The sequence below is a fragment of the Carlito syrichta genome, unplaced genomic scaffold (genome assembly GCF_000164805.1).
Source record: "Carlito syrichta isolate Samal-C Ts95f unplaced genomic scaffold, Tarsius_syrichta-2.0.1 Scaffold315808, whole genome shotgun sequence".
Lineage (NCBI taxonomy): Eukaryota > Metazoa > Chordata > Mammalia > Primates > Tarsiidae > Carlito > Carlito syrichta.
The window spans coordinates 91052-112820 of record NW_007259904.1 but is presented as its reverse complement, the minus strand read 5'-3'; the positions used below and the strand labels follow the sequence as shown (position 1 = coordinate 112820).

Sequence of the window (21769 nt, the reverse complement as noted above, 5' to 3'; positions counted from 1 at the left end):
AGTGAGAGAGTGAAACCCCATCTGTTAAATTGAAATAAAACAAAAACTAATGACTTAATGGTACAGAGATCACCAATATGTATAATGGTTTAACAGCTTTTTTTTTTTTTTTTTTGAGTTGGAGTCTCACTCTGTCACTCAGACTGGCGTACAGTGGCCGCTCCTGGCCACCGCAGCCTCAACCTGCTGGACCTCTGGCGATCCTTCCGCCTCAGCCTTCCAAGGAGCTGGAACTACAGGCGCACGCTACCACGCCTGGCTAATTTTTTTTTTTTTTTTTTTTGATTTATTATAGAGAAGATGAGGTCTCGCCAAGTTGCCCAGGCGGGTCTCGAACCCGCAGGCTCAGACAATCGACTCACCTTGGTCTCCCAAAGCACTAGGATTACGGGCTGAGCCTCCGAGCCTGGGGAGTTTAACAGTTTTGATGTCTAAATCAAATCCCATTTTCTTTTCTTCCCCCATTGAAGAATCTATGCTATGTTTGCTTTATGTTTATGCATGTTTACAATTTGCTTTTCTTATAGTGTTTAGTACAAGTATTGTGCTGTCATGTACTAACAACACACTGATTGATTTTGCAAGGCGGATGAAGGAAAGGGAGTAAGAGTTTATTTTTTCTTTATTCTTAACATTGTGATTGGAGCAGGGTGAGTCTTGAATTAGATTCCCCTCCTAAGGGCATCCCAGGCTTGATGTCTGATTCTGCTTGTCCCCACAAGACTATGAAAATTGAAGCTCTCATTCCTTAGGTTTATTAGGAAATGCCCTTAGGATAAAAGCTGGCTTCAGGGCTCTGCTGACCGGCCTCTCATGGTCTCTTCCACTTTTACTTAGTTTTTGACTGCTTCTTATTTCTTACTCGTTTAAAAGTTCATCAATGTAGTTAAAAATATTTTCATATTTTATCTGTTATTTTTAGCTGATTTTATCTAACTACTCTTTTGGGGAACTTGTCTACATTCCTGAAGAATCTGTATTCCAGTTTTTAGTTTTAAAACATTCACATTGCATTCCTGTGTTTTTTTTCTTGCATACATAGAGCTAGATGGTCCTGTGAGAAACGCATTTTGATTGTCTGCCAGTTACTTTTTTTTACTTAATTTTTTTGGCCTCTCTTTAAATGACTGCATAGTAATTTGACAAAATGTATGTAAACAACTGATTACATTACTTGACTTGCTGGAGATTATTCTTCTCATTGGAATGCACCTGGGCATGGAGTAATATAAACACATTTAAGAATTAAATTATAATTTTGTTTAGAGTTTGTGTGTGTGAGTTTACATGTGTGTATGTATTTTCTACTAGGCTGCTGAGCTGAATAATAAAGATTGCAGCTGGAATTTCTCAGGACTGCTTAATGGATATGTTTACAGTGGCGTGGAAACTTTGGGGAAGGAGCTCTTTATGTACTTTGGGCCAAAAGCTTTACGGTAAGATAAACCTATACAATACATCTTATCTCTCTGTGTTTAAAGATGCATAGAGGGCTTTATTGGAGTTTGCCAGGTGTCACATTTAATCATATAGGAAATACTCTATTTTTTTTAAGAAAGCTCTTATATAAGAGGTGATTCTATCATGGAAAGAGATAAGCAGAAGAATAAATTGTGATGCCATCGTTACTTGGAAGCTAGTCAATTTATTTCTCTTAAAAAAACTGATAGGCTAGCAGAGCTTCCCAAGATATATTAGAGCAACACATCACTGTTTTGTTATTTCCCAAACTGTACACCACCAGTCTCCCCTTGTTTTCGCCAATGTTTATTGCGTTCAGTGACATCAGTTACTGTGCATTTGTGACAGGCCCTAGTTTGGCTTAAATATATCGTTAGATTTTTATATTTTTCTGACTTCTTTCTCTGAATGCTTGAACAGAATTTGGAAACTACTTACAGAATTCAAAAGCTTTCCACAGCAATAACAGGTTCTCCATTATTTTACAGTCCTTATGGAAATTCATGGCTATTCTGTTTGCAAAGAAGGACAAGCAATCTACTACCTTGGTTGACTTAATGATTTAAAAAATGTCAAAATTTATATTATTGCAATGCACAATCACATATTTAATTTTTGCTGGAAAATGAAAAGGGTTTATGAGTTAATATGTCTATCAAATCTCAGTCTGTCTTTTCTGGGCTTAGCCTGAGCTTTTACAAACTGTAAAGATTGGTACTGCTTCCTTGAATCTTTTTTAGTATTTCTTTGAGATACTGAACAGTTGTCACCTTCTTGAAAAAAAGGACCTGTTCCCTGACCCTGTGCTTCTCACTGAAGGTGAATAATGGTCACAAAGAGGTGATGTGACTGATTGTTATTTATTGCATCTCATCTACTACATACTTAGAGTACTTCAGGGTTTATGTAATTGCTTTTCCTTTGAAGTGTTCTCTCTTCATTGTCAGCAGCTGCTGTCCTTGGACAACATTGTCACTTCATGGTTTTTCCTAGTTTGGAATTGATAACATCAGCATATGCCTACTGGTTCATGCGGTAATGATATATTGCAGGTTACATTATTGCTGAGGTAGATTGATGTGATTGAAAACTCATAGCTCTGGACAGAGTAGTACACAATGGGACCCATGCACGATAGTTGAAAACATTGATATGTTATTGATTTTCTGGTGTTAGATGCAGATTTATTTCTGTAGGATGAGAGGGAGATTTTTATCAAGTGTTCATTACTAGGCTGATAAGGGGGGGATTCATTTCTCCAAACAGGGCTGTCAGGAAGTGTTCCATGAAGTTCTAAACAAGGGCAATCACTTCTTCATACTCAGTGAACTGGTGCCATCCCTGGAGAATACCTATTTCAGTATACGGGTGGGGGGAAAAAAGCGTTGGCTTGCTTTCTCTCAATTTCCTGCAACCCTCACAACTATTGGACGTAACAATTCAAGGTCAGTGACAGATCAGCTATTGGAATCTGAACTCAGCAACCTAAAATCAACTGCATCCCCTTTCACAATGTAACATAAGTTCAAAAAATACATTCCCAGCCTGTGCTTCTTAGGGAAATGAATGGCTTTGTCAAAGAAAAGTGCTCTTTTTGTGAAGCTACAGGTCTGTGACCATGAGCTAGAAATATAGTCTTCCTTTTTGACCTGTTTCCTACCCACCAGGTTCTTCTGCAGTTTGGAGAGCATATAGCAGGAAAGATGCTTAAAGATTGCCTACAGTTTCCTCTTGATACTCAGTTTTTCACAATCAAAATTGCCCACAGATTTTAGACATAATGTAGGTGCATCTCACAGGCCAGACCATGAATCTTCTGGAATTCATTATTAACGGAAGTAGATACAGGCCTAGCCCTCTATAAAAATCTGTCCTGTAAACACCCACACTTTGGAAAGATACAAATTAGAAAGTGGTTATTTCCTTTACCTACTAAATAATGTATCCAAGTGCTGAAATGCTCCTGATATTACCATCGAATACTAAAATTTATTTGCTGTACATTATTTTAGGAGCACAGTTATGGTGTCATATATGATTAATACCTATACTACTTCTGAACACTTTACAGCAACTCTTCATCTAAAACAAGACAAAATCATTTTAAAATTTTCATTATAAAAAATACTCAATTAGAGCAAACTGAAAAAATAATGAAAAAAAGTGTAAAATAATACATTCTCAAGCCCATTATCAAATAGAATCTTTATGAACTTTGGATACATACACCATTTGTACAGTGTGTGCTATTATCTGTATATCTTTTCACCAAGACGCACCCACGCATGTGGTCATTTTAATCAAAAGGGACACAGCTATTACGTTTGGACTAGCGTTTAAAACATAGATAGATAGACAGATAGATAGATGGATCTCTATCCAAGACCCTTTACTATTTCCACTTTGTGCTTTATAGGACTCTGACTGTTTGCAGTTATCATATATTCTGCTCAGAGACCAGAAACCATATCTGAAATATTTTGGAGACTTTGCCATTTTAGAAAAGCTTTGCACATCATCAGTTATGTAATTTATTGGTGTTTAAGAGGTAGGAACCTCCAATCAGATATGCAAGAGATAATATAATTATTCTTTTTAATTTGCTAAAACGTCTTTATGAAATTCATTATATGCTACTTATAAAAGGATGATACAGCTTAGACATAGTTTTGGTACTCTGTCACATACATGTTAGGAGAAATTGAAGTGATAAAGATTACTGTCTGCTCAACATGCTCACTTGTCTCTTGGGGACTGCATTTTTTCTGGAAACTGGTCATCTGGCCACAGTGAGCACACAGGTCAAGATGGATTGAGCATCATCTTACATACCCTCATTTCTCACGCACAGTTGATTGGGTAAGTCTGGGCTCTTCCATGGGCCTCCCTTCTCTGGAAAGAGGCCCCCTGTAATGTTGGCAAGCTGGTGGTGTGAGGCCTTAGAACTTGTGGATGGTCCTGTTACTTGGCTTGTCATGACAGTGTGAGGTGATAGAAAATAAAGCAGAGACAGATTCCAGACGCCTGTTAGTTCCTTATTCCATCTGTTCCTGAGGTGCAACTGTGCTCCCACTTTCCTGCAGTTTGAATGTTCAGCTTGTCTTAAGATTCTGTGAGCTACTAAATATCCCTTAATGCCTGAGCCTTTTTGAGTTGGGTCTTGGTCCCTTGCAGGTTAAGAAAACTGGCCTTAAAGTAAACTACAGGTTCAAAAAAAGTATATATATACACACACATACACACATATATATATAATATATTTTTAGTATTTGGATTTAGATTTCAAAAGTTGCAACCCTGGATTTTCTAACAGGTATGATGCTTCTAACCTTGGTCTTTAAGGTATTTGCGTTAAGTTTTAAGAAGGCAGAGGAATCGTCCATTGCTAAGGAAATCGACTTGATGTTGGTAACATAAATCAAACACTGAAAGACTATTAGGGTAATTTGTCTCCTTTCCCTTCTGTAGTTTAAAATAGTAGAGAAAGGACTGAAATTAAAAACAGTCTTTCCTACATCTATAAAAAGTTTTTTTTTTTCACTGATGGTTACCATATACGTACTTAATATTGATTATTTGGAAAATATAAATAAAAAATATTTAAAATCACCCATAATCATACTGGTTATCAATAACCACTGTTAGCATTTTTTTTTATATTTCCTTCTGATGAAAGATAGTCTTCTAAAAGGGAAACTGTCATTTATAAAAGTTTAGGAAGTACCCTATGTTCTAAAGAGAGGGAACTGAGATGCCTTTACTGATCTTTCTGCTAAAGAAAGTGGTGGCATCTCAAACAGCCATGTGGGATGGTGTTCTTAATTTAAACAAAAAAGTCCTAAAGGGCATACTTGCTACTTTTGTATCTGAAATTCAAAAGTAATTTCAATGAATAAATACTGCCAGCCAGGTACCGTGGCTCATGCCTGTAATCCCAACCCTTTGAGAGACTGAGATGAGAGAATTGCTTGAGCCTAAGAGTTCAAATCCAGCCTGGGCAACAAAGCAAGACCACAACTCTATAAAAAACCTGAAAAATTAGCCAGGTGTGGTGGCACACACCTATAGTCTAAGCTACTCAGGAGACTGAGGCAGAAGGATCACTGGAGCCGAGGAGGTCAAGCCTGTGGTGAACTGTGATTGTGCCACTGCATTCAGCCTGGGCAACAGAGTGAGAACCCAACTCAAAACTAAAAACATTTTAAAACAATGATTGAGGTGTCAGTTCATCAAGAACACATAATAATCCTAATAGAACTTCAAAATATATAAAACAAAACTAGAAAAGGAAAAGAGACAAATCAATAAATATTGCTGGATAATTCAACACCCACCTCTCAGTAACTGATAGAACAAGTGGGCAAAAGTCAGTAAGGGTAGAAGACCTGAGCACTACTATCAACAATCTTGACCTATCTGACACGTAGAGAACATTCTACCCAACAGCACAGCCTTTCAAGTACACTTGGAACATTCAGCAAGATTGATCATATTCTAGACCCCCGAAAAACTTAACAAATTTTAAAACTATTGATGTCATTTAAAAAAGGTCTCCGACAACAGAATTAAGATAGAAATCCTTAAGAGATATCTAAAAACAATTTAAAATATTTTAAATATTTAGAAAGTAATGTACTTCTAAGCTCATGTGTCAAGTAAATCACAAAGGAAATTAGAACATGTTTTGAATGAAAATGCAAACTATGTCAAAATTTATAGGACACAGCTAAAGCAAGCAGCGCTTCAGGGAATGTTGTAGCATTAAATGTTTATTAGAAATGAATAACATTTTCTAAGATTAAGCTTCTACTTTCAAAACTCGAAAAATAAGAGCTAATTAAACCCAAGACAGGTAGAAGGAATAAAGATGAATGCCAAAATCAATGGATTGAAAACTGAAAAGCAAAATACAGAAAAAAAAAAATGAATGAAACAAATAATTAGTTCTTTGAAAAGTGTAATAAAACAGATAAAATAAAACAGATTAACTTAGCACTGTCCAATATGAACATGGAAGACACGTATATAATTTTAAATTTGTTAGTAGCCACATGAACAAAAACAAAAAGAGACAGATGAAATCATTTTAATCATATATTTTATAACCTATCCAAAATATTTTTAACATATAAATAATACAAACAGTTGATGAGATAGCATTCTTTTTTTTTTTTAACAAAGTCTTCAAAATCTCCTATGTATTTTACATTTACAGTACACCTTAATTTGAACTAATTACATTTCTAGTTCTCAGTTGCCACTTGTGGGTAGTGGCAGCCATAGTAGACAATACAGTTCTCACCTAACTAATCAAGAAAAAAGAGAGAATACACAAATTAACAGTATCAAGAATGACAAAGAGACCATTACTGTAAATCCTAAAGTCATTATTTGAATTAAAAGGGACTATTACATATTATATAGCAAATTTATATAAACGAATTCAACAACTAATATAAATGGACAGATTCTTTAAAAGACAACAAAGCTCACTCACTCTAGAAAAAATAAATAACTAAAAAAATAAGAAAAACTTTAAAAAATAAAAAGTAAATAGGGAGCTATCTATGTTTTTAAAGAAATTGAGTTCAAAGTTAACAACCTCTAGGCATATTTAAGGAACATGCCCTGTTTTATCTTTTCCCCATTTTCTCTCTTTTTAAAGTTTGAATAATTTCTGTTAATTTATGTCCAAGTTAATTATTTTTTCTGCTATATGCAGTCTGCTTATTGAAGAAATTTATCTCTAATGTCACATTTTAAAAAAGATTCTCTGCGAAATATCCCACTTGTTCATGTGCCTCTTGACTAGAGACTTTTATAGGTTAATCACAAATATATTAATGACTAATATATAATATAAAATTGATTAATAATTAATGTTTTAATCTAAAAAATTAAAAAATACCTGTCTCATAGTTTCAACATTTGAGACATCTTTGGGTCTGGCTCTGCTGACTGCTTTATCTCTTGATATTGGGTTTTGGAATCTGTGGTGTGTGTGTGTGTCCTATTAAATTTTTTTTGAGCTCTAGACATGATATATGGAAGAACAAAAGCTAAATCCCAGACATCATATGCAGAAGAACCTGAGCAAAATATTTGGGCATAGAAATGATAATGCCTATTCTGTCAGGTCATTAATGTGATTGAGTCTAGTAAGTAGTTGACCTTGGTTTGGGTTTTATTGTGTTGTAGTTGGCTTCCATTCACCAATGATTTCAGAACTTCAGATGCTGCTTCTACTTTTTGCATAGTATGCGGCCTAGTGTGGCTATGGATGGTTTCTCTGTGTTCCTGACTCACTCTCAGCTTTCAGCAGACCCTGCAGATTCATGTCTTAGAGAGTCTCTCCACATTCTTGCCCCTGCTCTATGGTAGACTACTGTTGCTTGTTACTCAATAAGAGGCTCATGATAGGAACAGTGGGAATTCTTGCTTCTTCCGAACCAGCCTTTATCTTGGACAGGCGCTGTGCATGTGAGCAGGGTTACAGTTTCTCAGGATTACTGTCCCTATCCTTTCCATGCTAGCCAGACTCTGCCTTGCATCTGTGGGTGTTTTAGGGTCAGAATTTCTTGCCTCTCTCCCAATGGGAGCAGATTTATCTTCATATCACTGCAGGATTCTGTGCCAACGCTGATTTTCTGCCTCATCTCTAAGATGAGATAGCTTTTGCTTCACCTTCAACGGCAGTGTGCCTTTACCTGGACCTGGTGGCAGAAGAGTTTCCTGTCCCTGCCCCCTTGCAGACTGCTTTTACTTGTTATTCCATGCAAGACATATTGTTTGGACACGTTTCCTGTTCCCCTGTCAGGTACAGATAGTTTCTCTCTCTCCCTCAGCTACAGAAGTGTAAAAGACTTTTTAAGACTTATGATTCATATGAGAGAAGTGTTCAAGAAGTAGACAGGTTTTCATGAAGACAGGCGCCATACCACTAAGGGCTGTTCTTTCAGGTTTCCTGCCATGACTCACTTCTTTGTCGTGTGCAACTAAACAGTAGACACCCATAAGTGCATACTGTCCTTTTGTCTGGGACTTCAGGGATTTGAAACTGTCACAGCAGCCCACATTTAGCATTTAAAAGTTTGTTGAAATTTGTAGCAGTTTTATTCTTATCTGTTTGTATAGTAGCCTTCTCTTTCTCTTTGCTCTGCCGTAGATGAAACCGTTTGTGTACATACTTTGACTTGACTTTCCAGGAGGGGCTTGTTACTTTTTGAAATTTAGCTTACCTGGTTGCGTTGCAAACTCATGCCTCTGACAGATTTCAGAAAATGTAGGATTTTGTAAATAATGTGATTTTTTTTTCTCGTTATTGGGGTAGGAGCTATGCTCACTTTTATTCTGGTATCCTAAGTTAGAAGCCTAACTCCCTTTTTCCTTTTTAGCATGGTTAAAACCATATCTTTTTACATCCTCTCTTTTTTAATTCCCAGGATAGGTTTTAGAATTATGATACTCTACTATTTTAAACACTTTATTATCCTTAGGACACTTCTGACCACTTGATAATTTTTATAAGCAATTGCCTTCTTTGCAACATGTAGTCATCATTAACATGAAACTGTGACAATACAGTTTTTTTATGCTATTTATGCTTGCTTAAGGATGTTCAGATTATTATGATAATGATAGCCTCAAAGAATATGACTGATGTTTAAAATAGGATCTGAACTTATTTATGAATTTGTTTTAGAAAGCGATTTCTAACTAGAGGAATTTTCTTAATTCAGTTTTTTAAATTAATATTGAGCATAAGTTTGAGCATAATTTTCATATGAGAACTTTTGCTGCAAGTGGCCGAAGCCCAATTCAAGCAAGTTTTGTGATTATCATAAGTATCTTTTGATGCCTTTGGTACCAAGCATACAAAATTTAAAGAAAAAGAATATGGGGTGTCTCATGAAACCTGAGGATAATACAAGCAGGCTTGAAGGAGACTAAAAGGAAAGACTAAAAGCTGTTAGGATTTTCTTTCTTTCTTCTTTCTTCCTTCTTTCTTTCTTCTTTTTTTGTGTGTGACTTTTTGTAGAGATGAGATCTTGCTATGTTGCCCAGGCTGGTATTGAACTTCTAGGTTCAAGCAGTCCTTTTGCCTCAGCCTCCCGAAGTGCTGGGATTATAGACATGAGGTACCCCCTCTAGCCCTCTTCATTTCTTGGCTGTACTCCTCACTGACATCTGCTAGCCTTCCTCTCTGCAGATAGGCCTTCCGCAGCATCCCTGGTGCCTATGTTGGTAAGCATTCCCACAGACAGCTACCTATTAGATCTCTTAATACTAATGAGAAAATGATCTCTCTGGCTCCTAAGTCCTTAAATTCATCAGGAGAACTGATGGATCCAGCTTGTGTCAGGTGTCCATTCCTGAATCAAACTATATCAGAGACACAGGATCTGAGAAGGAAGAGAACAATCGAGGTTGATCAAGCCTAATGCCCACTCTTGGATCCAGCCACTGTGGTTGGCAGGCAAACTGACATCATGCAGGGTGGAGGGCCACAGGTGACTTTTTGGATTGGGGGTAGAGGGAACTTGAGGAGGATTAAGAGACAGAAATAAGGATTTAATAAAATGTTTGGAAGGAATGTTTGTAACATTTCTTTCCTGAATGTAATAAGGATCTATATCCTGATCTATAAAATATCAGTATATCAATTGTTATAACAATATAGGTGTTCACTATTTCTCAAATTTTCATGATACTGATATATTTTTCAGCGTCTAAGATAAAAGGTACTTAACAATAAGCACAAAACTTGTTGGTTTATTGGAGCTTAATTATAACATTTAGCTATTTACTAAAATAGATAAAATAAAATATTTTCTTGTACATTTTCCTCTAAATTGAATAGATTTATAAGACAGAAGTGTGCTTATTTGATTTAGGGTTTTTATTGGGGCTACTCCCGCATTTCCATTGGGTCTTAACCTTTGAGATTTTTGATGTGGATATGGTTTCATTATGGAAAGTGATTTAGAACCCACTTTATGAGCCATGCAGCTGAAAAGAGTGTAGATACGATGGCTTCTGGGCATGACAGTGGTATACCTCTCACTGGGGTTGAACCTCTGTAAGCTAAATTATGGAGTACTTACAGGCACACATTTTTTCTGTCAGGAACTATGGGGCATGTGAAATGCATTTATGATTGATAGTAGGGCACACAGAGTTTAAAACCCACATTTTTAAAGTTAGACTGGTTAACCTTGTACAATACTATAACATGGTGCTTTGGAATTAGAAGCACAGAGCAGTAACATTTGCTGCCAAAAGAACCATATTTATTAAGCTGTAAGGAGAAGGATTTGAAAGGCAGAACATTGTATTTCATCTTGCGAATCAGTTTTGATCTTCATCATCAGAGGTCTCACAGAACAATTTTTTTTAAAAGAAACTGGACATGCTAATCAATCCTATAGAATCTGAAAGGTGATGAATTTTTCATCACTGCGTTGTGGCTTTAAAGTTAACCGTAAATATTTATAAATCTCCTCATCCCAATACATATAAAGGTAAAATAAAATGAAAAGAATTGAAGACAATAGCACTTTGACTTGTTCTCTCTTATTATTTTTTGGATACATAAGATTTTACAAAAAAAATCGTTTCATTGCTTAGTCTAAAGTGGGGGGGGTGTCTTAAACCATTGATACTATTTTGCAGTTGGTAAACACTTCCAATTCATTGTGACTAGAATTGAGGAATTTGAATGTTAGTGGCTTTGTAGAATTTATAAAAACAAACTATAGGCAATTTAAATACTGCTTTATCTCATCCCAAGGCTTTGAATCTGAGAAAATGCCGAGAGATGCTACACTGTTCTGTGAATAAAAGATACTTCATCTGACAAGAAAAGAGGAGCAGGGGGATATGTTTTCTTGGGCTTATTGTCAGGCCTTATTATTTTTTTCTGAGAAGTTATTTTAGTTGTGAGTTCAAAAACTGATTGTCACATCTTCTAGCTTTATAAGTAAGGATACAAAACCGTAAGAGAAAAACATATGATAATATTAGCTACCATATTTTGCCCTTTAAAAGTACCTGTCTTGACTAACATTTATTGCATATAATTCTAAAAAATGAAGTAAAGGGAAAAAATTCAGTATATGATATTCTTTCTGCCACTCAAAAATGGGTTTGATTTTGTTTCAGGATTCATTTTGGAATGAAAGGCTCCATCGTGATTAATCCACCTCATTATAAAAGTAAAAATGGAGTTTCTCCTGTTTTGGAAGTGCAGCTTACCAAGGATTTGATTTGTTTCTTTGACTCATCAATAGAATTCAGGTAAAAGGATAAAAGTACTTCAGCTGTAAAACTGCAGAACTTGGTTTGGGATGTCACATGTATCACTAAATAAACAAATAAATAGTGTATAATTGATGAAACCATAGCCTTCAAATAATATAGTTTGTTAGGGGCTTCCTTTTTTGCCTATATAACTCTTATGCCCTTATTAACATAAACTGTTTATATCAATGCTCATTTTAAATGACACTTTGTGAATCTGTAACCAAATTTATATGTATTTCGTATTCCTTTTTATAGAAGCTCAAAGGAAAGTCAACAGAAAATAAGAATGATGGAAGAATTAGATGTATGTTCACCTAAATTTAGTTTCCCAAGAGCAGAAAGTGAAGTTAAAAAGCAGAAAGACCGGATGCTATGTGATGTGTTAATGGATCAGAGAGTGTTGCCCGGGGTAGGGAACATCATCAAAAATGAAGCCCTCTTTGACAGCGGTCTTCACCCGGCTGTTAAAGTAGGTCATAAGTATTTTTAAATGCTTCTCTCTATTTTTCAGTACTGCAAAGGGACCAGTGTGGAACTCTTAACTCTGTATTGCTGTAGCATTCTCCTCAGACTTTAGGTGTCCTCCTTCCCATCTCTGCACAGGGCACTTCTCAGTGCTCCAGCTCTGATCACTCTACTTAAATTGCCACGTGTGTCCCCTCCTCCTATCCCACACTTCAGGTTCTTAGTCTTCCTTAACTTGCTTTGTTTTTTATTTTCTCCATACCATTTGTCTCTTTCAAACATAATATTTACTTATTATATTTGTTGTTTAAAATCTGTCTCCTCCTGCTAAATGCAGTCTCTAAAAAGGACAAGGTGTCTGTTTTCTCCACTGAGATATTCACATATCTAGACCACAGTATCTAGCATGTCTTAGGCATTAAAGAGATATGTGGGGAGCATGTGAAGGAACTAAACTCACCACTTTCGTTTTCTCAGTCTGGCATATGAAATACATTCTCTACACATACTCCTGTATTCCCATTTACAGTTATTGGTGACATTAGAAAATGCTTTTTCAGTGGAATGATAGGAATACAAGTCAGGTAGCAGTGACTAAGGAATAAGTAATCACTGAAGAGCTGGAAACAGAATTGAGTGTCCTTGTTCAAACAGCTTAGATATGAGTGAAGGGAAAATATTAGACTGCTAGAGGGCTATACCAGGACAAGGAATGGGTTTGTTGTTTTTTTCTTGTTCTTCAGCTAGAGAAACTTGAACCTATTTATATGTTGCAAAAAACAAAACATAACAAAAATCCTGGTAGAGAAGGAGAGGTTAAAATTGTAGTAAAGAGAATGGTGATTAATAAGACAAGGCAAGGTTCTGAGGGGGTCAAGGAGGTAAGAGCCTAAACCTTGGTTAGAATACATGTATTTTAGTTTCTAGGGAAGAACTCTACATTGGAGTTTTTATTTAGATCTGGTACTATTAATTAAATTAATTTTTTTCTCCATTAACTCAATTGTTTTTTACATAAATCCAGAGATACCTCTTTACTTTTTGTAGATACTTCCTAGATAATTTTGAAAAAATCCAAATTACTAGGAATTAAGCTTTAAAACAAAACAACTAATGAAAGTTCTAGATTAGATTCTGCTTTTTGACACTTGTTACAAGCTAGGTCAAGATGGAAATAATGAAACAGAATTTTAACAAGAATGAACTTCTTAAAATCACTTAGATCTCTATGAAAAATACTTCTGAAAAAAAATAAAAGGAAGCTGGAGTATGTTGTTATCTGTGATGCACTGAGAATTTACTTTTTATCTGTGTATCCAGTCAGCCAGCCATCTAGTAAAAGATCATTTACTCACACTGTCAGGATTTAAAAATTAATGACATTTCAGAATTTTAGCTCTTAGCCTCCTAAAAACATGTGGACAATCATTGAAAAAGTACAGTTTAACATTTCAAGGCATGACTCAATATATAGTGTATAAGATATGGTAAGAGGTAAGAAATAAATGTTTTAGAAGTGCATAAGTTTTAAAGTTTAGGTAAACAAAGAATATTTCTGATACTTTTAGAATTGATTGTGTTGATTAGATTTTCATTTTTATGGTCACTGATATTTTCTTGTGTTTGCTGTGTGTGTGTGTGTATATATAAAAATATAATTATTCCTTGGTATGCGTATGTAGGGGAATGGTTCCAGGACCTCCGCCTGTGTCAAAATCTGAGCATACACAAGTCTCACAGTCGACTCTGTGGAATCCATGTATTCAAAAAGTCAACTCTCAATATACACAGATTTCATATCCCATGAATATTGTGTCTTCTGTCCATGTTTGTTTGAAAAAAATCTGTGTGTAAGTGGGCCTGCTTAGTTCAAGAACCATGTTGTTCAAGGGTCAACTGTACATATACATATTCATGCACATACAACAAGAGTTAGGCATTGGACAGAATCTCTTCTGGGATTACCATTTAGAGCATACGTGCCAAATAAAAATTCTGCAAGGGTAACACTAAGTCTATGCTAGGCATTGTCACAGAAAAATTCTACAATCAAGTTTGTTTCTGAGTTCTTCCACGTATTAACAAGTACTTTAATATTAATGCATGTCTATAAATTCATGCATATTTTTAAAGCTTGATCGTGAGCTTGATGGTCGACATCTGCTCCTGTGCCTATTTTTTCTTCCCTTCTTTTTTCTTTCTGTTTTATATTTTTCTTTTAATTTTTTTTTTCAAGTCCAGCAAGATGTTCAAGGTGTTTGATAGATAATGCTGGCACTTTGAGGATGTCTGATATAGAATAAATATTCAATAAATCCTTGAATGTACAGTTTATAAATAGGAATGGTATTTTTTTCAATCAGTAGTACTATTAATTCAAAATTACAGTTAGTGACACTAAATAGTTATATGAGAAATAGAGTTCTAGAAGATATATATATCACACACACAATTGACTGCCCTCCGCAGTCAAAAATCTGCATGTGACTTTTTACTTCCCCCAAACTTAATTACTAAAAGACTTCTCTGTTGATCAGGAGTCTTAGCAAAGAATATATACAGTTGATAAACACAAATTTTGTGTGCTGTATGTGTTATATACTGTATTCTTACAATAAACCAGACAAAAGAAAATGTTATTATAAATATCATAAGGGCCAGGAGCAGTGGCTCACACCCGTCATCCCATTGCTTTGGATACCCAGTATGGGAGGGTCCCTTGAGACCAGGAGTTCAGAACCAGCCTGGGCAGCTCATCAAGACCCAATCTCTCCCAAAAAATAAAAAAAAATATCATAAGGAAGAGAAATATATTTACTTTGTATTAAGTGGAAGTGAATCATCATAAAATTTTTAAATTCTTTGTCATCGTCATCTTCATGTTGAGTAGGCTGAGGAGGAAGAGGAGTTGATCTCGTTGTCTCAGGGCTGGCAGAAGTGGAAGAAAATCTGTGTATAGGCGGACTCTTGCAGTTTAAGCTCATGTTGTTTATGAGTCAACTGTATTTTAAATCTATTTACAGTTCTCTTTAACAGAATTGGCAAGTAGTATTTTTTTTTTTTTTTACATTGATGAGCAAATTGTGAAACTGTGCTCAGTTGTTTTTCCATTTGAAGGTTTGTCAGTTAACAGATGAACAGACCCATCACCTTGTGAAAATGATACGTGATTTCAGCATTCTCTTTTACAGGGTAAGAGCAAAATTTTTCAATTATGTAAAATATCTGGTTTCCCTTTTGATTGCACCAAAAATGTTAAAGCTGTATATAGCCATCTAGTGGTAAGAGGATAGCAGTACAATAAGGAAGAGTGACATTTTGTGGGCATAATTAACATTGTGAAATTCTAGGTCATAGGTCAGTCCAAACTTGTCTAACTCTAATTATATTAAATTATCTTTATGCTAAGTCAGAGAGCAGAAATGTAAGCATTTCACAGACTCTTTTATGTTTTGAATACACTGAGTATAGAAAGTCTAGCTCTACAGTAATACTTTAGGATACAGAAAACTTAGTTCAGTCAGACTTGGCCGCTTACTATCTGTGTGGTTTAGATTCTATAGGTAACTTTCAGTTTTGTTTTTGTCATCTACTCCTGTAAAATGAGATAATATTTCTTTACCACAAAGAGTTTTGAGAATGGAATAAGTACTTGCTAACTGGTAAATTTTAGAAGTTGTATTTTATATGTATATATAGTTCAGTAAACACATTTTATGTTTTAAACAAAGAATCACAAAGATGTCTGCTTTTTCCTCCATAGTCCATTTCCTATATTCAAAATTCTTACTTTTACTACGTTCAGAAAAGAAGATATTGTAGTATTCTTCATTAATTGGCCTAGAATGTTAGTAAACTTTTTGCTTTACAGATCTGCTTTGAGTAGCTATGACTATTTTTTAAGTACATAGGCTTACTTCTTCTAGAGAAAAGGTATTATAGAAAACTTCCCATTTCCTGCCTAGATTAAATTATTTCAATACTTTCCTTAATTAGTATAAATTGTTTGTGTAATTTTCAGTTCATACATGGTAAACCATATTTCTGGGCTTTTAAATTTTCACACTGCTAATGGAAACCCAGAATATTATTCTCTCTGTAGGAGCATTAAATGTTTGTGAATAAAATAAATCTGATGGAAAATATTAAAATATCTTTTGAAATAGAACTTATACCAAAATGTAACAAATTCTCTGCTAGGATGGTATTTGAATATTTATTTTCTTTTTTTAAATTAAATCTCTAAGATTAAAAAAGAAAAATTGTCCTTCAGGTCAGCAAAGACGATGCTCTTGTTAAATTTTGCCTCCTAGAAATAAGTTTTTTGGCCATTAAAACTGAGCAAGCGGCTTCAGTGGTCTAAAAATACTCAGATTTAAAGCTAATCTTGTCTTTTTCTTAAAACCACATAATTATGTTTAATTAAAAAAAACTCAAAAGAGTAAAAGACATTTTAAAATATAGGACTTTTATGCCTCATTTAGATAAGAGGGTAAAGCTATGCAAAGAACAATTCTGAATACTAATAAGTTATAAAATAATGACTTAATTATTTCATACAAGTCTTATTTGACTACCAAATCTTGTCAATACCTTTTTCTCAGATGACAGAAAGATTATGTGGACATATGTACAAGCATATGTATATTTTTAACAGATTATTTTCAGAAATTTCAAGAATGCATCTTTGACTCTTTGGCAACAGTATTTTATAAATAAGAGTATAATAATTTCTGTTTTGTTTTGTTTTTTTGTAGTGCCGTAAAGTAGGATCTGCTGTCTCTAAACGCTATAAGGTTTACAAGCGTCCTAATTGTGGACAGTGCCACTGCAAAATAACTGTGTGTCGCTTTGGGGAGAATAATAGAATGACATATTTCTGTCCTTACTGTCAAAAAGAAAATCCTCAACATGTTGACATATGGTAAGATATCTAATTTAAAGGGAAACATTTGCCCCAATTACCTAACTAAAAGGCTCATAATCAGAGAGTATAATTGAATAGCTATCAGGCTGTTCACAAGAGAACATAACTCAAAGGTATTTGAATCCTTAGAAAGAAACAGTTAATGATACCATCAAGGAAACAGAAGGAGCCAAAGATGATTTGTGGTCCACTTCTGAATTCAGGTAGAAAATCTCTAGCTTGGGTGATAATATCTTGCCTTTAACTGTACTCTGGTCTGTACAGTGAGTACCAGGAGGTGTCAATCATCGGAAAATGCCAGACATGGTATCTCATGTCTGTAATTCCAGCACTTTGGGAGGCTGAGGTGGGAGGATTACTTGAGCCCAGGGCTTTGAGACCATCCTGGGCAACATGGTGAGACCTCATCTTCACAAAAAAATTAAAAAATTAGCCAGATGTGGTGGTGCAGGCCTAGAAGTTCCAGCTACTCGCGATGGCTGAGGTGGGAGGATCACCCAAGCCCAAGAGGTCAAGGCTGAGGTGAGCCACAGGTGTGCCACTGCATTCCAGCCTAGGTGACAGAATGAGAGCCCCCAAATCAAAAAGTAAAAAAATTAATAATAATAATTGAAAAAATGCAACTCTCTTCAAAATCTTCACTTCATTTAGAAATAATATTATAAAATACAAGCAAGATCTTTTAACATAATTTACATCCTGGTTAAGTGACAGAGTACTTATTAAACACATACATGGTGATCTAGCCAGTCACCGAGTATGTCTTTTTTAATTTTGTATTCTGGAGCTGTGGAAATAACCAGAGGATAGGTGCGGGAACTGCTGTGAGATGAACTTGGGCTAAAAACTCCATGGGTCACCTGACCTGACTGGTGAACCACAGTGATCTTTAGGGGTCTTGTGGAATTAGTGTCAGTTGAGAGAAGCTTTTCAGAGACTTCCCCCCTCCCCCAAATCTGGTTGTTTTATTTCCCCCAGTGCACCATTACCCTGGTAAAAGGCCATAGTTCTTTCGGGGAAGGCCAGGAGAAAGATTAGCAGCATAAAGTCGTCACTGCATAATGGTATATGTGATTATAAGCCAGAATTACCAGTGCAGATGTGAAGCACATTAAATGCTATGAGAGTTCCGGGATATTCGAGGTTTATATATGCAGGAAAGTTGGGAAGCTCTCATAAAGAAAGTGTCATTTGAAATTTACTTTAAAAAAAATAGAATTTTGGTTAAGTAAATGATAAAGCAAACATTTTTTAATTGGAAAAAAGGAGCATGGCCTCAAAGCTTGAATCATTTATGAGCATGGTATGTTGGAGGGATGATGAGAACACTGCCGAGCCCAGGAGGTTCCAAGTTGTGGAAGAGTAGAAACTGGATTTTACAGCTAGAAGGGGATCAATAGCTGAGATCCTTCATAGTTCTGGAAATGGTTAATGTCTTGCCTAAAGCGGAGGATCAAGGACTTCCAAATGATTGTGGCATAGTTAGGATGGAAAATGAGGAGACTGAAAACATGTGTGAAGAAGCCAGTGCAGGGTAATGGGCAGGAGATGGTTATCAGGCCCGGGGTCAAGACACTGGACATGACACCTTAATTAAAATTTTAAAAAGTCAGCAATAATTGTGGCAGATTTGATATGTAGAATAATGCAGAACGTTGCCGAACCAAATAATAGAAGTGTTCACATTATGGGTTTGGGAAAGTTGGGAGAGAATAGTGAAGATACATTGAGGTTGGATGTGGGAAGTGATGATGGAGCATCCTGGAAGAGAGGTCTCAGGGGCCACGTGGCAGGGAGGGAGACAGCGCTTGAGGGTGTCAGCACAGGGTTGTTAGTGGAAGCCTTCATGCTTTCTCAGGTCACTGAGAAAGAATAAAGAAATGAACCAAGGTCTGAGCTTCAGGGAACAGCTATAACTACAGAGTAGGAGGAAAAGCAAAAAATATATATATATATATCCCAAATGAGTATACCTAACCCTGACTTGTACCCCGCATCTTCAAAATTAAAAATTAAAAAAAGAAGAAAAGCTGAATGATATGCTTGGAATAGGAAGATAAGCAGGTGCAGCGTGTCTGTACAGAAGCCTAGGAGGAGGGAGGAGCCATGTGTCTGTAGAGCTTAGGCCACAGGACCAGCTGATGCCAGTGGAGGTCCCCCTTGTATCTTCCTAAATGCATCTGGGGCTGCTTTGTTTTTCCTCCTACCTCTGTTTCATTTCTAGATCCCTCCTTCTCTTGGTCTCAACTTTACTTTAAGCCACTCCCTATCTCCTTCCTCTCAGTTTTTCACCCTGGTTTACTATGATAGAGGTCTGAAATATGTGCAGATAATTATATGTATTTATATATAGTGCAGGATTATGGCTTTCTTATTTTTTATGAACAAGAACTATTTTTGTAGCAGAAGTATACATTTATTTGACTAAATGCGTTTATCATAGTATCTGACAGAAGACCTTCAAAATATATTTGTCTACTAAATATATATCATTAATAAATGATGAATGTTCTGTGTTTGTTTTCTCTAAATTGGTAGCTTTTGAGATTTAAAAAAGTCTTATTCTTCCAAATCATAAATGTTATTTATCATCTAAACAAGATAGTTGTCAATTCCAAAAGTTTTTGAAACTAGATTTTAAAGTCTCAAGGGTTCCCTGAAAGAGACGGGCGGGTCACCTGTGAGTTAGGGGTAGCGGGGTAGCCAGGCTATGCTGAAAATGACTGAACCTTGTAATCCCTCCTTCCTCCCAACCTAGTTCTGTTTTATATATTGGCATTCAGCTTTAGAAAAATCAACTATAGACTGCAGGTAAATGGTTACATAATAAAAAAGTTTAAAAACCAGTTCCATTTGCCCTATTCTTAGATTTTTCTATGAATAAATATATTCCATTTAATTTCTGATGAGTATTTGAACAGTTTTAATGTCGACTAAATTTTTTTATTTTAAGTCATTTTTAGTTAAGTTGAAGAAATTTGAAAATCTGGAATAGCAATGATAGAAATCCAATTGCTTTCTCCAATTGCTAAAAGTTTACTTAACTCCTTCATTAATATCTCACATTTTTCAGTTTTTGTTGCTCACACAACAATTTTACTACTTGTACCATTTATTGTTGGTTCTTAATTATATACTAGCTAGCATAATTTATGTATGTAAGTATTGTTTTCTTTAGAGGAAACTGTTTGAGGTATTCTTTTGCTTTACTAGATAGTCTTTTTCTTTAATTAAAAAAATTTAAAATTTTTTATTTACTTTATTGGAATCTATATACCAGGTCCCGGGAATACAAAAACGAAGTAGAATGCAGCCTCTCAAAGTGCTCATGGTCTAATGTGGGAAGTAAGTGAGCAAATAGATAGTTAAACACCTGACAGAAGTGCCACAAAGGAAAACGTTTACACCGATGGCAATGGCAGTTTAGGGGAGAAAACACTGAAATCTACCTGGGATGGACATGAAAATCTTTCTGAAAGAGATGACACTTGAGCTTAATGTTGAAGGAAATAGGAATTCATCAGACTAGGTGGGAAAAGGATTTCCTGGAAGAAGAAACAGCATACGGGAAAGTGCACAGGAGAACTCGCGCGACTGGAGAACGGCACAGAGGAGAGGATGTTTTGCTCCTTTTCAGAAGACATGTTTGGGTCTCTAAAAACCATCTGGTTTGGAAACGTGTGGATAGTTGGTGGCTGGTCAATGAGAGTTTAGTGCTGTCTGCAAACCAATTCTTAAGGCAGGCCTAATCTGGCAGAGATTTTTGAGGGGATGGAACCATTAGAGGGCACTTGAGAGACTTAAACCTGTGGTGTTTAATCTTTGCGGGATTCTCTTATTCTGGGAAGAGATTTTGACTGCATCGTTACCATGTTTAAAACATAACTTGAAAGATTTTTTTTTAACTCAATGAAAGAAACTCAAATTATTGTCAACTGAAATGCTAACTTATGAGTCATGTAGCCAAAATGAATATTCACAGAATGAATGGAAAAGCTACAGGCACTAGGGCTTTGGAGACTAGAACCCACGAGCGTGACCTTGTCTTGGCTCTCCACAGATAGAACAAATAGAAAGAGTAAAGGTGGGTCTAAGCTGCTTCTTGCTTAGGGTGCTTACCTCAAGCCTCATGGTAAAGTTCTTTCTGGTGTCAGCAGAAGTCCATTCTGATGGGCTTCCAGGATGTGTCGGTACTTCGAGAATGATTCAAAGTAGGCCGAATGAAATAGCAATTGATTCAATTGAAATAGAACTTGGGCAGCAGCTTGAAAGTTCATTTTATTCAAACCTTCTTTAAATGCCACTATATTTTACGTAACGTCCTTTTAGTTTTATTAGCATTTATGTTGGTATTGAAAAAAAAATCGGTTTTATTTGAACGAAGAAAAATCAGTTGCTTCCCATGTTCATAACTTGTCTCCACTGAAAAGTGCAAAGATACCCAGCGACCCTGTCATCCTCCATTCGTGTTTTATGCCCCTCCCTGCTCCCCATCTGGGGGTCGTCTCGGATAAGAGTTGAATTAAGTCATTTGTGCAGCTACTGAGAGAATGCATGGGGGGAAGGGAAGGAGGTCCAGTAGAGAGCCTTGCTGTTACGTTAACTTTAGTGATT

General features: G+C 35.8%; 1 protein-coding gene across 1 annotated transcript in view; it reads left to right on the top strand.

The window, feature by feature from the left end:
• NEIL3 (nei like DNA glycosylase 3) overlaps window positions 1-21769 on the top strand; it is a 51947-nt gene that overhangs the window by 15366 nt on the left and 14812 nt on the right. The window contains exons 2-6 of the mRNA XM_008073297.2: window positions 1312-1436; window positions 11623-11757; window positions 12019-12232; window positions 15346-15420; window positions 16986-17152. Of these exons, the coding sequence (XP_008071488.1) occupies window positions 1312-1436; window positions 11623-11757; window positions 12019-12232; window positions 15346-15420; window positions 16986-17152 (716 nt within the window). The remainder of the gene's footprint in view (window positions 1-1311; window positions 1437-11622; window positions 11758-12018; window positions 12233-15345; window positions 15421-16985; window positions 17153-21769) is intronic.